Raw genomic sequence first — 17,018 nt, forward strand, 5'->3', positions numbered from 1 at the left:
GAGATCTTGTCTCAAAAAGGGTAAAGAAAAGTTTAAGGTCATTGTTAACTATATAGTGACTTTGAGGTCATCCTGGGATACATGAAACCCTGTATCTAAAAGAAAATGTGAAGGTCCAAATCAGGAGCAGAAGGAGAGAGCACGAGCAAGGAACTTAGGACTGCGAGGGGTGCACCCACACACTGAGACAATGGGGATGTTCTATCGGGAACTCACCAAGGCCAGCTGGCCTGGGTCTGAAAAAGCCTGGGATAAAACCGGACTCGCTGAACATAGCGGACAATGAGGACTACTGAGAACTCAAGAACAATGGCAATGGTTCTTTGATCCTACTGCACATATTGAATTTGTGGGAGCCTAGGCAGTTTGGATGCTCACCTTACTAGACCTGGATGGAGGTGGGTGGTCCTTGGACTTCCCACAGGGCAGGGAACCCTGATTGTTCTTTGGGCTGACGAGGAAGGGGGACTTGATTGGGGGAGGGGGGGGAAATAGGAGGCGGCGGTGGGGAAGAGACAGAAATCTTTAATAAATAAACAAACAAACAAACAAACAAAAGAACATAGCCCATGGGGAAAAAAAAAAGAAAATGTGATAAAATGTTGAGTTTTAGAGTGTTAAATTCTAGCTTATCTTCCTCTAATAAAAAGATAGCTTGAAGGTTGTTGCATCCCTTAAAGTAGAAAAATGCAAAGAAAACAGTACTTACACTGCTTTCTTAGCATACCTGTAACAGTTTGATGTCTGCCCCTTGACATTTTTTTCTGCACGTCCATAAATACATGCATCAGAGTAGCATATCCCCTGGACACAATGCTGTATACACTTTCATGTGATTTTGGGAACTTGCCATATGTGCTCTTCTTGACATTGAGCTTTTGATCACATATAGTTTTTCTGGCTGGCCTCTTGAGTGCATGGAATGTTGGGGAAGGTGGTTTGCCTAGTCCTCAGCATCTTCTTACTAGCCTGCAAGGCTCGACCACAGGTAGGCTATCAAAGATGCTGTTAAGTAGAAGAAGGCTCATGTGTTCTCTGCTTGGTCTTTGAGTGGGTGTGCCTCATGTGATATGATGATGTGATGTGTGGTCTTCTGAGGGGCTACTGCTTGAGTGTATGAACCCCATCCAAGAAAGGAGAGATGCATTTCAGTTAATACCATTAGAACAGAAAAGATGCCATTCCCAGGACCCATGGTTCTTATTGAGCATCCTTGCTATCTGTCCCTCCCAGTGATACCTCTTCTCTAAGATCACTTGCATTCTCCATCTCACTTAACCCTGAGGTCGGTTCAGAGAAGTAGGGATCTATCTGCTCACATACTTCCCAGGGGATGGAATTTTAGTGAGACAAGACTTTGATCTAGTTTGTAGTTAGATTTTAACTATATAATTTTCTCTTTTCCGTCATTGATCAGTGAATGAGTACCTATAGAATGATAATGCATGTGCTGTACTGAAATGAGAGCCATGAACAGAACAGTTGAAAACCTTTCTTTCTTGGCGCATGTATTAGAAGTAGAATAATAAGTGAACTGTCAGAAGTTACTGACTACAGATCATATGGAGGGAGTTAAGCAGAGAAGGAGAGCAAGGATTACAGGATAGACATGAGAGATTTTGAAATCAACTGGAAATGGTTAAAAGTCATTCTTGGAGGTAATACTGTGGCAGCGACAGAAGAACCACGAGGGAGCAAGCTGTGTGGGTTCTCAGGGAGATGGACAGGCATAGTGACAGGCCTTCAGTGGACCTGTGTTCTGTGCTGAGGCAAGAGAAGGTTCAGTAGAGAGCAGGTAGTGGGAAGGGACGACCTAGCTGAGTGAGAAGCTTGGGAGGCATCAAGCAAGCTCAACTTTCTGTGATCTCATTTAGAAAGGGTCCTTCTGTTGAGTGGAGAGCAGCCCATACAAGGTCTGGTGGGAGCAGCAGGGCTGGCCCGAGGTGACGAGGATGGATGGGGCTGTGCCCTGCCGTAGGCAGTAGTTTGGACAGGGAACAGGGCTGACCTGGGAGTAAGCAGGTTGAGAGAAAGCAAGAACTACTGTGGGGTTCATTTGGGGTATGGAAAGGTTTGTTTAGAACAGGGTGAAGTTTAAGAGATGCCTGATACCTGTGTATATGAATTTCAGGTCCCTGGGAGCAGTTTGGCTGACAGGATAGTTTGTGTACCTTATGTCTTTCTCTCACCCTAAAATGTGCTCACCTAGTGATTCTTTTTCTCTCTGGTAGGTGAAAGGCCATTCAAATGCAGCGAGTGTGGAAAAGCTTTTAACCAGAAAGGGGCACTGCAGACCCACATGATCAAGCACACAGGAGAAAAGCCACATGCCTGTGCCTTTTGTCCTGCTGCCTTTTCTCAGAAGGGGAACCTGCAGTCCCATGTGCAGAGGGTCCACTCAGAGGTGAGCATGGTGTTTGGGCTCTCAGAGTATTAGATGTCTCTTGAGTTAATGACTAGCCTGAGAAAGTATGTTACAGTTTTGAAAAATGAAGACTGAGCTGTGTACAGTACCCTATTTTAGCAAAAATACTTTGCTGGGAACATACTGTTTTGTTGTTCTTGACAGGTCTTGCTATGTGACTTTGGCTGGTGTGGTACTCAGAATGTAGCTCAGGCTGACCTTACATTCATAGCAAGCACTTCAGCTTCCTGGGTGTTGGAATTGTGTGCACCACTGTTCCAGGCACTTTTGGGTTTATTATATGTGGAGAAATACAAAATCTTATTTTGCCCTCTTACTTTTAATGAGTATTTAAAAATGGTAATATATTTGATAAATGTGATCTATCAACCATGATCATCTATTTCAGCAACAGCCACTATCAAGTATAAGAAGAGAAAGACAAGAAGTAAAACAGAAAGCACTGACCTTGCTGTAGACAGAGTGGGGCTGGCATTTGGCCCCGAGGCACACTTTACGCGGACCTAGCTGTATGTTCTTCCCGTGCTACATGAGTCAGCTCAGATGACCGCCATTGGCTGTTGTCTACAGTCCTGCTTAACTGTAGAGCCCCTGGAAGCATTTGCATTAAGTTTGTTTTTAGGACCAGTGTGTCTGTTATTTAGAGTGTCTTAGTTATGGCCTAGTTATAGAATATAAAGGAATATTTACTTAACACAAATGTTTACATCATGAATCAGTTTATTGTTGGGGAATATTATTTTAAGGTGTGTGACTTGTTTATGCTGTATTTGTTTAACTCTGTAAAGCTGTGTTGCTGTGCTTTTCTTAAATACCTGGTGGTCCTAATAAAGAGATGAATGGCCAGTAGCGAGGCAGGAGCAAGGATAGGCGGAGCTTGCAGGAGTATAAATAGGAGGAGAACCAAGGAAGAAGAGGAGTGAGAGGACAAGGAGAGGAGGATATCAGGGGCCGGCTACCCAGCCAGTCACAGAGTAAGAAGTAAAGAAAGGTATATAGAAATAGAGAAAGAGAAAAGCCCAGAGGCAAAAGGTAGGTGGAATAATTTAAGAAAACTGGCAGGAAACAAGCCAAGCTAAGGCTGGACATTTATAACTAAGAATAAGCCTTCTTGTGTGATTTATTTGGGAGCTGGGTGGCAGGTCCTCGAAAACTCCAAAAGAGTAGATCAACACACAGCAGTTTATTGTACAGCAAAAACTATCGTTAAGAGCAAATTCGTATCTTTAAAGTTTTTCATAGAATTAATCCCTAAGTACCACTTTAGTGACTGGGGAGCTAAAACAATGTAGTAGGAATTGAATGACTGACATATAATCTCAGCACTCAGGAGGCTGAGGCAGGAAGGTTGTGCGTTTGAGGACATTGTGGGCTAATTAGCAAAAGTTTGTCTCAGTAATGACAATAAAAAACAAAAATAAACCCAACAGAAGCTCCCTTAGTAAGAATAAAGCTAGGCCTTAGGGGATGTGCTTGCTTTATAAGCATGAAGACTTAAGTTTAGTTTCCAGAATCCACATGGGGGGAAAAAAAAAAGCTGGGCGGTGGTGGCGCACGCCTTTAATCCCAGCACTTGGGAGGCAGAGGCAGGCAGATCTCTGTGAGTTGGAGGCCAGCCTGGTCTACAAGAGCTAGTTCCAGCACAGGCTCCAAAGCAACACGGAGAAACCCTGTCTCAAAAACCAAAACAAACAAAAAAGCCAGGCATGATGGATACGTGTAATCCCAGTACTGTGGAGCTAGGGACAGCTTGCTGGCCAGCCAGCCTAGCTGAATCTGCAAATTCTAGACCATTGGGAAGTTTCTTTTCCAAAACAAAGTAGATGACTCCTACCCTAGGTTGCTCTTTAGCTATCACATGCAGATAACACACACACACACACACACACACACACACACACACACACACACACACACACGGTGGGGGGGGGTTAGATCTGATTTGTTAAAATTAAAAAAAATACTTAAGATTCAGAATTCTATTTTCACTGAATTATTTTTCTCTTAAGTCATGAAATAGTGATAAGGTACTGACACTGTAATTTGGTTAAGTCATTCTTTTTTTTTTTTTTTTTCCGAGACAGGGTTTCTCTGTGGTTTTGGAGCCTGTCCTGGAACTAGCTCTTGTAGACCAGGCTGGTCTCAAACTCACAGAGATTCACCTGCCTCTGCCTTCCGAGTGCTGGGATGGTCAAGTCATTCTTGTGAGTTGCCTTTGAGGAGAGTTGATCACTGAAGAATAGTTGTGTGCTTATGTAGCACATATTTCAGAAATACCTTTCTGGGACCCTAGGGTGGTCCTCTGAGACACTTGCTAAGACTCCATGTTAGGAGAACCCCTGCAGTGTGACAATGGGGGCATCGTGGGACTTGTCTTGTGATGGGAGACTTGAAAGGGCCTCTAAAAAGGCACATTAAAGTATTATCCAATCCTGTGAGACGTCCATAGCCTTAAATGCAGTTCTTTTTTTTTTTTTTTTTCTTCTTTTCTTTTTTGAGACCGGTTCTTCCTGTGCAATTTCAGGCTGACGTCAAACTGACAGAGATCCACCTGCCTCTACCTCCTGAGTGCTGGGATTAAAGGTGTATGTGATCATAGCTGGTTTAAATTTGGTTCTTAGGAGGTACTGCAAATAGGTTAAAGGTGACTTGTGTATTTTCAAGCCTTCCTCATAATCATGATGGCAACTAAGGTTAGGTTGGAATAATAGAGAATATTTGGGATACAGTCTCTGATCATAGATGTTCTTACTCATTTTAATTAATTGTAGTCTGTTTCTGGCTTAGTCGTAGTTATAAAAAGTAATCATGGATGGATGTTGAATTTGGTGAGAAATTTACCGATTTTAGCCACCCTTCCATACCTGTGCTAGGCCCCAGAAGCTTACTATACAGAGCTCCCAGCTGTACCCAGCCTTCGCTGGGGAGCATGTTTAGCAATCTAAGAAGTTGGGGACATATGATGACATTTTGATGTTTAAACTATGATAACAGAAAAGTTTGTTTCCTCATTCCTAGCCGCTTTTTCATTTAGAGAAACACTGAAATTTCAATTGATATTAAACTAGTAATATTGATTAAGTAATTGTATCAATGATTCTTAAGCTAATTTAAAACAAGCAGAGTACCCATTGCTAGAGCTGTGTATTATCTCATGCTGATGGAGGGCTAAATTTTCTTTGCTATCACTTAAATATGTTCATCTATTGACTAAAGATTTAAAAAAAAAACCTACTTTTTCTTTTTCTTTTTTTTAAGGTAAAAAACGGGCCCACTTATAACTGTACAGAATGTAGCTGCGTCTTTAAAAGTTTAGGTAGCTTAAATACTCACATCAGCAAGATGCATATGGGTGGACCCTCCAACTCCACAGGTTCTACAGAGACTGCACATGTTATAACGGTAAGCTTAATAATTTCATTTAAATTTAAACAACAAAAGCCTCAAGTCTCATTTTAAATATGAATTTTTGAATTACCAAAAAGTATGGTTAAAGTTTTGTACATAAGGTGCTACTTTTTTTTTTTTAATAAAATTTATCTGTCTAAAGTTCAGGGTGATGATACATAATCTTGATTTATGGCTTATCATTTAAACCTTTAAAGCAGAAAAAATTATCAGAAATTTATAGAATTCACTTATTGCAGTCAATGTTGATGATGACTATTAAATATTGTTTATCTTTAAGAGTTAATCCACTTTGTAGGTAATGTTTCTCATTTTCTCATGTGGAAGTAATAGTTTCTCCTAGGTCTTTTGGGATACCAAATTCTGCTTCCTAGTACATGTATTTAGAAATGGAATGACTCTAAGTCATCCTCAAACATATTACCCACAAAAACACAATCCCACACAAATGTACACATGGACACACACACGTTTTTGTGTGTTTTTTCCTAGGATTTTATAACAGCTTTAATCATAACTTCTACCATACTTTATCAGTTGATAATAAATTCCAAAATCTAAGCCTAGGATGTGGTATTATTAAAGTTAACTACACAGTACAGAAGAATTTTCATGAATGCTCATGCGTGGGTACATGGTGGTAGTGTCTTTGCTTCCTTTATTCAATGCTGGCTAGTAACTGGGTTACACATAGTGTCCCTTTGCTCTAATTTTTTCTTTCTTAGTAGTTATGGATGATTTCCACAGTTTATTTTTAGAGTGCTATAAAGCTTTATAAACAGGAATAATTGAGTAATTATGAAATCATAAAAATTCTATTTTTTGATTTACGATTTTTAAAAAATGAATATTTTAGTATGTCAGTAACCAAATAATAGTTTCACCATTTCCTTTTTCAGTATGTAATTCTAAAGGTGATTATACACAACAATCTGGATAATAATTTGTGTGTGGTATGTGTGTGAGAGAGAGAGAGAGAGAGAGAGAGAGAGAGAGAGAGAGAGAGAGAGAGAGAGACAGAGCACTGCATCTATAACAGGATTGTTTCTACTGAAGTGAGGCACTCGCTTCAGAAAGCCACTCCTGCTGCATCTGATCTGCTTCTGTTGTTCCCCTTCTATCCTTCACAATTCTCGCCGTCTCTGGCTGCTTGTTTGTGTCTCAGAAGACAGAGTTACCGCACCTTTCCATGCACAGCTGGAGAAGGCTTTCTTTGTAATGCATGTGACCAAGTGTACGCATCAGAGTTCTTTAGAGGAACAGAACTTACAGAATGAATTCCATCCATCCTTCCATCCATGTATCTATGTGTGTGTGTATGCGTGTGTTTGCGTGTGTCTGTCTGTCTGTCTGTCTGTCTATCTATCTATCTAATTATATGCCACCTCCAGGGGAATTTATTAGAATCGCTTACAGGCTATGGTCCAGCGAGCCGAACAGTGACTGTCTACCAACAGAAGGTCCAAGAATGCAGTAGCTGTTCAGCCCACAAGGCCGATGTCTCAGCTAGTCTTCAGTATACCCCAGAATCTCAAAGAATAAACTCTAATGCCAGTGAAGGACTTTACTTGCAAAGAGAGTGTGAAGACAGCAGGCAAAGAGAGCCAGCTTCCTTCTTCCATGTCCTTATATAGACTGTCCACAGAAGGGGTGGCCCATGTTTAAGATGGATTTTCCCAACTCGAAATATTTAATTGTGAAAAAAACCCTTTTTGGGTTTCAGTACCAGATGCAATAATCAGTGGCCACCACACCAAGGAACCTGCTTGTTTTTCCTTAGGTTTTAATTTTTTTGTTTGACTAGTCATTTTCGCTCCCTCTACTAGAACTCCTCTTCTCAACAAGTTGCCTTTCTGTGGGTGACCAGTGAGGTTGATTTGAGGCTCTTGCCTGAGTATGGGTATGAGCTAATTTACTGGAGCAAGTGCAGTTATCAATGGCTATCCCACTAATAAGACAACAATCCCTCTGTGAATTGCTAGTATCCCCAGAGAGGAACCTCAGAATGAGATGAGGAATCCAATCGTGTGACCATCTTGTGCAGATAACCACAGCGCCAGTGAGTTTATGAGTGGGACGGCTATGTCAGTGTCATCTTTTGGGCTATACGTTTCCCCATCCTCTGGCTCATATTCTTTCCATCCCCTCTTCCTTGGGAACCAGCTCTCCAATGCGGTGTCAGAGCACAGAAGACTTTAGTTTGAGGGACTAAAAGGCCATTAAAAGCGTCCTGAATCTCATTTGATAGTTTGTTATTTTTAGTTTGGTAGAGTCAGCTCCCCCCCTTCTTTTTTACAAACTATCCATCTGTCTGTCTGTCTGTCTATCTACTATCTGTCTGTCTGTCATCCATTGCCTGAAGGTAAGTTCTTTGTGGTTCTATGGAGGATGGCAATGGTTTTTTTTTTTTTTTTTTTTTTTTTTTTACAATTTTTATAGCACTTTACAAATACTAAGTATTTGTAACTAAAAAGTAAGTACAATGACCTCCCAGTAATCTTCTTACTACCAGTTGCTCTTGTTGCTAGTGAGCACTGTGTGTTGCTGTGGTACACTTGCTGTAATTGATTGAGTACTTTGGATATATTACTCCTGTGTAGCTACCTTTGGTCATGTGCATTCTGTAGGTGTAGGTAAGTATGTCCACCTCTGCAGGACTAGGCTGAGAACTTGCACTACCCCCAGCCCCCAGCTGCCTTTGGACTTGGCATTTCTGTTGAGTTCTGACAGGAATTAGGCTATATTTTCCAGTATGTTCTTAGCTATAGTATCTCAAAAGTGCGTTAAACGTTTTGACCACATCGACTTCCTTCCCCTTCTTTGCCACTGTCTTTCCTTAACATTGTGCTTTTTTAAAACATTCACTCTTTTTTGGTGGATAATGGGAAGATGAGCATTGATATCATCTCCCACCTCCATGAGAACTCTTAGACGGTTGTAGAAGGGTTTATTGAGTGCATTCTTTTAAGAGCCAACATTGCACTTCACAGAGATCACTGAGGAATTGCATCTCAGTTTTTGGGAAGCAGTAGCTTTTGATGCCATTAGAGAGGGTGTTCCCTTAATATAGTTTGTGTTTAACTTGGAAGTTGCATTTTTAATGAAAATGTTGCTGTGTTCCAGGCCACGATCTTTCAGACTTTGCCTCTGCAGCAGGTGGAAGCCCAGGTCTCATCAGTCTCTAGTCAGCAGAATTCTCAGGCAGTGACTGATGTCATTCAGCAGCTTCTGGAACTGTCTGAGCCGGGGCCAGTGGAGGCACAGCAGTCCCCACAGTCTGGGCGACAACTGAGTGTGACAGTGGGCATCAACCAGGACATCCTCCAGGTGAAGCATGCTTATCTGCTGGGCAAGGCGTTTACATTTGGGTTCTCAGAGATCAGGGTTTATTACTGAACAGTGGAGATACAAGGAGGCTGGTTTAAAAATGTGGCTACATTGAAAATGATGGCAGTAAAACAAAATATGTCTGTGTCATCACCAACAGGAAGTGCTGAGTTCTAAACAGTTCGGTAATCTGTACATTTAAGAAAAATGGAAACTTTTTTTTAATTCTGTAAATGAACTAACTGGACATGGGTAGGTTCTTTAAAGCTTGTCCTGTGTTCATCCCTGTTGAGAGAGGTGAAGAAGTGTTTCATTCTTCCTAAGATGCAGGTGTACTGTATAGAAGGTCCTAGGCATGTATCGTGTAGAGACACAATGTTGGCTTTGTGTAGTTAGTGTGTGAATGAATGGCCCCAGCACCTCTGGGAAATGAGGAGGAAGGAAGTTGATTGTACTTTCTTAGTTCTCCCAGCTCTGGGCAAAGTGCGGCATTCACAGATACTTCACCTCCAGAGAGGCAGGCGCCGTAGGATAAGTTGGTCACGGTGTCAGGAACTCTGGTTGTGCCTTACAGGTAGACCTGAGATAACTTGTGACCCAAGTATGTTCTGAGCTAAGACTTCTGAATGTTAATTAATGACTTTTGAGCCCATAAATTTAAGAAATATAACTACTTATATTATGTTTTGGGTGGGGTAAGATGTAGACTATTAGAAGGGGTGTTGCAGTCTCCAATAGTAAACCATTTCTTGGGATTTTAGAGCTTTTTTCTTAGTGAGGAGTTAGAGTTCTGTGGGTAAGACTATGGTATCTTGGGATAGCTTTTGGTAGGCACATTTGGGCTGTCGGCTTTTCTAACCTTATAGTTTTGTTCTGTCTCAGCAAGCCTTAGAAAACAGTGGGCTGTCTTCACTTCCAGTTGCAGCACCTCCCAGCGACTGCAGCCATGCTCAGACGTCCACAGTGTCTCCTCAGAGTCCACATGCCTCTAGCGTCTCTGCTGAGCAAGCCGATTCCATGGATGCAGAGCAGGAAAAGGGACAAGAAAGTCCTGAGAAGATGGATAAGAAAGAGAAGAAGATTATGAAGAAGAAATCACCGTTTCTACCTGGTAATTTGCTGTTTACTTTTCCTTTCCGATACTGTGATGGTGTTATCCTTGTGTTAGTGAATGTGTCTCCCATTTTTCTGAAGTGGCATCTTCATGGCATGTTCTGAATCCTAACTATAGTTGACTGGGTGCAAAGTAAAAGGTGACACCACAGCATGTCTTGTGTCCTCCTTGATTCAGAAGGCTACTCCTATGCCTAGTTCCAGGGCTGGATTTCAGAGTGTGTCTGTAACTAAAAGTATTTTCTGTCCCCCTATTCCCCTGGACTGGCTTTTCTCTGCCCGCCTGTTCCCAAAACCACTTATAAAATAACTACTCTGAGCCGGGTGGTGGTGGTGCATGCCTTTAATTCCAGTGCTCGGGAGGCAGAGACAGGCGGATCTCTGTGAGTTGGAGGCCAGCCTGATCTACAAGAACTAGTTCCAGGACAGGCTTCAAAGCTACAGAGAAATCCTTTCCCCAAAAACCACTCTGAGGCTTAATATTAATTATATACTCTTTGGCCTATTAGCTCTTAGGCTTCTTATTAACAAGCTCTTATATCTTAAATTAACCAATTTCTATTATTATATATTTTACCACGAGGCTCATGGTTTGTTATCTCATATCTTGCTTCTTGGGCAGCTACATGGTGTCTTCCTGACTCTGCCTTCTTTCTCCCAGCATTCAGTTTAGTTTTCCTACCTAGCTCTATTCTGCCCTGCCATAGGCCAAAGCAATTTCTTTATTAACTAATGGTAAAAAAAATCTTCACAACATAGAGAGGGGAATCCCACATCACTCTGTTTTCTTGCTGTTTCATCTGGGTGCTTCTAACAACTCTACATCCATTGCTCCTTCAGTTCTGGATCTGGCTGCCCTTTGCCTGTAACTCCTTTGTCCCACAGCCTCCTGGAAGACTGCTCATTCTTGCTGGATGCTACCACTCAACAGTTTCCAGACCTTCCACCTGACCCGCCAGCCCGTCTTACTCCATGCCACCCTTTCCCGCTGTTCCAGGTCTTCCTACCCTGGCCCACCCTGTCCTCAGGCTTCCTTGCACTGTTGTAGACATCCCTTACTTTACAGTTGGATGCCTGCTGTCCCAGCCCTGCTTTTAGGGGCTTTTCTGCACTGAGAATGTCTTTCTCTTTACCCTTCTAGTCCCTGTAAAACTCCATCTCTCAAGACTGTCTTCAGTGTGATGCCTGCATGGAGCTCTTGATTGAACTCTTTCTGATCCCATCTTGTACAGCATACACTGGATGGTACGATGCCTGCTGGCGATTGTTGGGAGGGTCTCTTGCTGCACTGCATCCCTCTAGCCTGGAGTGTGCTTTGCTCACTTGACTCCTCTGGGTTGCCTGTTGCTTTTTCACAGCAGTGGGTATTCATAGACCTCTTTATATGACTGTAGGTCTTGGGCAACATGGCCATCTCTGTGGGCATATCTTTCCTATAAAGAAAATTTTTTCTCATCAGTGACCTGTGAATAGGGAACCCTGGTTCCTCATTCAACCCAACATTGCAACACCATTCTTTTGTTCCCTTTGAGCTGGTCCCTTTGAGCTCCCTGTGACAGAAATAGGATGGTGAAATGAAGAATCCAAGTTTCATGGTCTGTAAAGGAAAAGGGAATGGATAAAACATTTTTGTATGTATTGCTTATGAACAGATGCAAATTCAGAACCCTCGGTGTGAAACCTTTGAATTATCATGGTTCTTGTCTAGTTGTTGTGCTAAATTAGAGACAGTCTCGGATCTTCCTGCAGATCGCTGACTGAGGAATAGTCTGTGTTGCTCGTGCACAGTGCTGTGACTGAGGTTCTGAGAGAAGCAGCTCAATCCGGGAAGGGGTTGTTTTGTGCCTGATCATGTTGGGGAAAGTGAGGTAGCTGGTGTCATTGCATCTTCCTGTCAGGAGGCAGAGATAACGTGCTGGTGCTCAGCTCACCTTCTTTCCTCATTCAGCCTGGGACCCTAGTCTGTGCAGCTTCTCCACCCACATTCCCCACATTCAAGGTGGGTCTTTCTTTCTCGGTTAGATGCCTCTAGAGACAGTCACACGTATAGGTAGGGTTCTATACCCATTTAACTTAATGATGAGAATTAACTCAGATAGTTTTTATACCAGTGAACATGGTTTTCTACCTATGATATCTTAGATTCTAAAGATCTTGTAAATTTTCTGTTGGACTTCCTCTTTTATCTTACTCTTTTGGGGGGGCATGAATTGTCTTTAAATTGCTTTTCCTGTTTTTTGTTGGTATATGGAAAAGTGATTGCGTTTTTTTTTTTATTGATTGTGAATCCAGCAGCTTTTAATAACTTCTTATTGTGGCAGTTTGTTTCTAGACTTTGTGTTTTCTATGTAGACAATTTTTTAGATTGTTTGTTTATTTAGTGTGTGTGTGTGTGTGTGTGTGTGTAGGTCTGAGGATTACTAGCTGAAGTTCCTCCTTTCTCCATGTGGGTTCCAGGGATTGAACTCAGGTCAGACCTGGTGGTAAGTGCCTTTATCCACTGAACCATCTTACTGACCCTTTTTAAACTTTTGATTATGTATCTGTGTCTTTGTTGGGGGTGAGGGTTATGTGCACGTTAGTGCAAGTGCCAAAGGAGGCTAGAGGTGTCCTGTCTCTTTGAAATGGAGGTACAGGTGTTGTGAGCCATTGATGTGGGTCCTGGGCCTCTGTAAGAGCAGTGTGTAGTTAACTGCTGAACCATCTCTCCAGCTCTCACGTAGACAGCTTTTGTTTTTTCCCTTGAGAGAGGGTTTTTTTCTGTGTAGTCTTGACTGTCCTGGATCTCTCTCTGTAGACCAGGCTGGCCTAGAACTCATAGAGATAATGCTTGCCTCTGCTTCCCAAGTGCTGGCTTAAAGGCGTGCGCCACCACCTCCTGGCCCCATGTAGGCATTTTTATCATGTAAAAGCAGGGGCAGTTTTGCAGTTCTTTTTTGTTTGTTACACGTTATCCATGTATAGCCACGGCTGGTCTGGAACTTATTGTTTAGCCCAGACTGCCCTCTGACTTGCTTCTGACTCTCAAATGCTAGGACTGCAGGCATTTACCACTGTATTTGAGCTAATTCTTTTTGTTCTTTTGTTTGTTTTTGCTGTTGTTCCTGTTTTTGAGACAGGGTCTCTGCATATAGGTTGCTTTTAGGTGAAGGTAAGTACTGGGATTGCAGTGTGCTCTATCATCTCCGACTAGTGCTTCTGTCCTTACTGTATGGGTTTGTCCTCACATGGAGTTGTATAGACGTCATGACAGAAGTTTGCTACCTTCTCAGTTTGAAGGGAATGATTTTAAAGCTTTATGATTGAATCAGATTTTGGAAATGCTCTTATGTGCTTGTTTTGCCAAATATGTTCATTGTAATAGTATTGAGTGTTACCAGGCCCTTTCTTTTTCTTCATTGTAACCATATTGAGTGTTACCAGCGCCCTTCCTTTTTCTTCATTGTAATCGTATTGTTACCAGCGCCCTTCCTTTTCTTCATTGTAGCCATATTGAGTGTTACCAGCGCCCTTCCTTTTCCTTCATTGTAATCGTATTGAGTGTTACCAGCACCCTTTCCTTTTCTTCATTGTAACCATGTTGAGTGTTACCAGCGCCCTTTCTTTTTCTTTATTTTGTGATAGTATTGTATTATGCCTACTATAGAGTGTGGTATATTGTAATCGGTTTATTAACGTGAAACAAGTAATGTTCCCTATGCTCTTGCTCTGAAGGCAAAGAAACAGGGACTGATGGAGCCAGATATGCTAGGCACTGAACTCCCTTGTCTCACCCAAGCCTCTTATTTATTTTTTAAAAAATAACACATTGCTGGATTTGGCTGGCCTTGTTATTTTAGATTTTATTATAATTTATATGTGTACATCTTTTGGTAAAAAGAATTGTATTGCCCCTACTTTTAAATCAGCTTTTTATGTCATTCCATTGTGGGATACTTGTTCACAATGAAATAGCTTAAAGAATTGTGATTGATATTTTCAAAGGGCTAGTTTTGATACTTAGATATATATATTCTGCCGTTTTGTGCTTGCACACACAAAAATGAAACTTCACTTTATTTAATTTCATTTTTATATAACACTTATATAACATTTTCCAGTGTTATGTTTTTTTTATATCACAACTGCCTTAAAATTCCAGTAAAGCAATTGAGGTATTAGGATTGTTCTGCCTTGTTTCTTCATGCAGAACAGAATCAGTGAGCAAGAAACTCCTTCGTTTGTTGGATGCTCCATTTAGTAGAAATTATCCACAGTTTATAGATGATTCCAGATGAATGCTTAGCAGTAAGCCTGAAACAGTGTCCAGAATCCCAGCGTTCTTGACCTGAGGGAGATACAGGGGCATTAGTCTTTACGCCGTTTCCCTGGAAGCAAAGCTGGGAGTAATTTTTTGAAACTCTATCATGGACTGCTGACATATTTCACAACATTATAAGTTATTGGTAGAGCATCTTTACATTATGCCATCATCCTTGCTGCGGGTGCTTTGCATAGCCGAGGCCCTGTCTCTGCATAGCTTGATAAGCCACCTTTGGTTGTATCCTCCAGGCGGAGATTTATTGTAAAGGTGCCAGCGAGCACTCAGGGTGATGTACATGTGAGCAGATCTCCCAGGTCCATCTGTGGCTCTCCAGAGTTTCTACCAACTGTGAGGAGATGGCTTTTGGACATGAACATTCAGCTTCTCTTTGGATGACCCTAATCAGGCCCATGGCATTCTCTGCTGCACAGTGGACCACCAGAAGTGATGGAGGGAACACAGAATAATGTCTTTGTAGCACCTGTTTCTGCAGCGCTAGTCACACACAGCTCTACACTGAACCAAGGACTGAGCATCTATTATCATCAGGATACCTGTGTCCTATCTGGCCTTGCTGATGGTTAAGAAGGAGCTCCTGGCTCTTCTTCAGTCTTTGTACATGTGACTGCTGAGGTGGTAGAGATGGAACTTCCTAATATAGGTAAATGTGCTGAAGAGTTTTATATCAACTTGACACAAGCTAAAGTCATCGGAGAAGGAACCTCAGTTAAGAGAATGCCTCCTGGACTGGAGAGATGGCTCAGCCATTAAAGGCTAGGCTCACAACCAAAAATATAAGAAAATGCCTTCCGTAAGATTCAGCTGTAGGCAAGTCTGTGGACAGTTTCTTAATTAGTGATTGATCGGGGAGGGCCCAGCCCATTGTGGATGGTGCCATCCCTGGGCTGCTGCCCCGCCCCCTGGGTTCTAGAAGAAAATAGACTGAGCAAGCTGTGAGAAACAAGTCAGCTAACAGCACCCCTCCATGTCCTCTGCATCAGCTTCTGCTTCCAGGTTCCTGACTTCCTTCAGTGATGAACAGTGCTGTGGAAGTGTGAGCCAAATAAACTCTTTCTTCCCAAGTTGCCATGGTCATGGTGTTCCAAAGCAGCAATAGAGACCCTGACTAAAATAGTTGGTGTCCGGTGTTGAAGGAGCACATTAACTCCATTTCTAAGAATATCTTTCTTTCTTTCTTTAAATATTTTGAAAGTTTAAAGTATGTGTGTATCTGTGTATGGGTATGTGCACATGGGAGCAGATGCTGGTGGAAGCCTGAAGAGAGTGTCTGAGCCCCTGGAGTTCCAGGCTTTTTTGTGAGCTACTTGACAGGACTTCGGGGAGCTGAGCCCTGGAAAAGCAGTGTGTTCAGAGCCTGTCTGAGCCCCACTGAACATGGCTTTGTGAATTGTGCCTGAGTCTTGCCAAGAGCTCCTGGAGATTTTAGAAGAGCCATCTTGTGTGGTCTGCCTGCTCTCGGGGGCTTTCCTGGGTCATCTGGCATATTTAATAGCCTGGCTGAGAAGACTGCCAGAGACGCCATCTTCATCCTGTGTCAGCATGAACTTCCTAACAGAATTGAAACCTTAGTGTCTCCCACTTGTCTCATACACGTCTCACTGTCTGTAACTAGCGCCTCGCTGTCTCACTGAGACAGAGAAGACTCTAGTAGTTTGTCTTCAGGGGAGGGTGCACTCCCGGGTTTCCTGAGAGTGGATAAATCTGGGAACCAGAGAGTCTCTGCTGAGGCTGATCTCAGAATGCTGTCGAGGCTCATAGGATATGTTGAGGTTCAACTCTGAAGATTTCCATATCTAGCAAGAGTTAATTTTTAAATTAAATTTTTGATTTTCAATTTTATATATGTGTATTCGTATGAATATTATGTCGTGTGTAGGGGTACCTGTAGAGGCCAGAAGAGGGCAACTCCCCTGGAGCTAGAATTACAGGTGGTTATGAGCTGCCTGGTGGGGATGCTGGGAATCGAACTCAGGTTCTTTGCAAGAGAAGGAAGCTCTCTTAACCACTGAGCTATCTCTCCAGCTCTTCTAACATATTTGCTGTTAAGGAGCTATGATACTACCAAAGTCTGGTTGTAGCCTTTGAAGTACCATCCATTGGATCATCCTCTGGAAACTCTGCCCCATAAGGTACTGCACACACATGGAGCAGGCTCTCTGTTACAATTCAGCTGCCACTAATCATGAAGTCTGTTACTGGGACCTGTAGGACTGAGATCTCGGCAAGCAGTAGCAGGCAGCAATATCTAAAGCATAAGTAGGCCAATTTTAACACTGATATTAGCTATTTCTTATATTCCACAAACATGGCTTCATCTTCAGCATCATTTGAAAGATGAATTGTTCTCATTGGTTTTTCATGGTAGCCAATGTGCTTGTGTCGCCAGTGGCTTTTTGCCGATAAAGCTGCTTAGAAATACAA

At 42.3% G+C, this 17,018-nt stretch overlaps 1 protein-coding gene across 6 annotated transcripts in view; it reads left to right on the forward strand.

Annotated features, from left to right (window-relative positions):
- The window catches only part of Znf236 (zinc finger protein 236), a 93,368-nt gene that overhangs the window by 21,275 nt on the left and 55,075 nt on the right, over nucleotides 1-17,018 (forward strand). For all 6 annotated transcript variants that reach the window (XM_050165007.1, XM_050165005.1, XM_050165003.1 and 3 more), the window contains 4 exons: nucleotides 2,232-2,404; nucleotides 5,684-5,827; nucleotides 8,957-9,160; nucleotides 10,043-10,271. In XM_050165007.1, coding sequence (XP_050020964.1) covers nucleotides 2,232-2,404; nucleotides 5,684-5,827; nucleotides 8,957-9,160; nucleotides 10,043-10,271 — 750 coding nt within the window. The remainder of the gene's footprint in view (nucleotides 1-2,231; nucleotides 2,405-5,683; nucleotides 5,828-8,956; nucleotides 9,161-10,042; nucleotides 10,272-17,018) is intronic.

This window comes from Alexandromys fortis, unplaced genomic scaffold (assembly GCF_014885135.2).
Source record: "Alexandromys fortis isolate MF-2015 unplaced genomic scaffold, M_Fortis_MF-2015_v1.1 scaffold_160, whole genome shotgun sequence".
Lineage (NCBI taxonomy): Eukaryota > Metazoa > Chordata > Mammalia > Rodentia > Cricetidae > Alexandromys > Alexandromys fortis.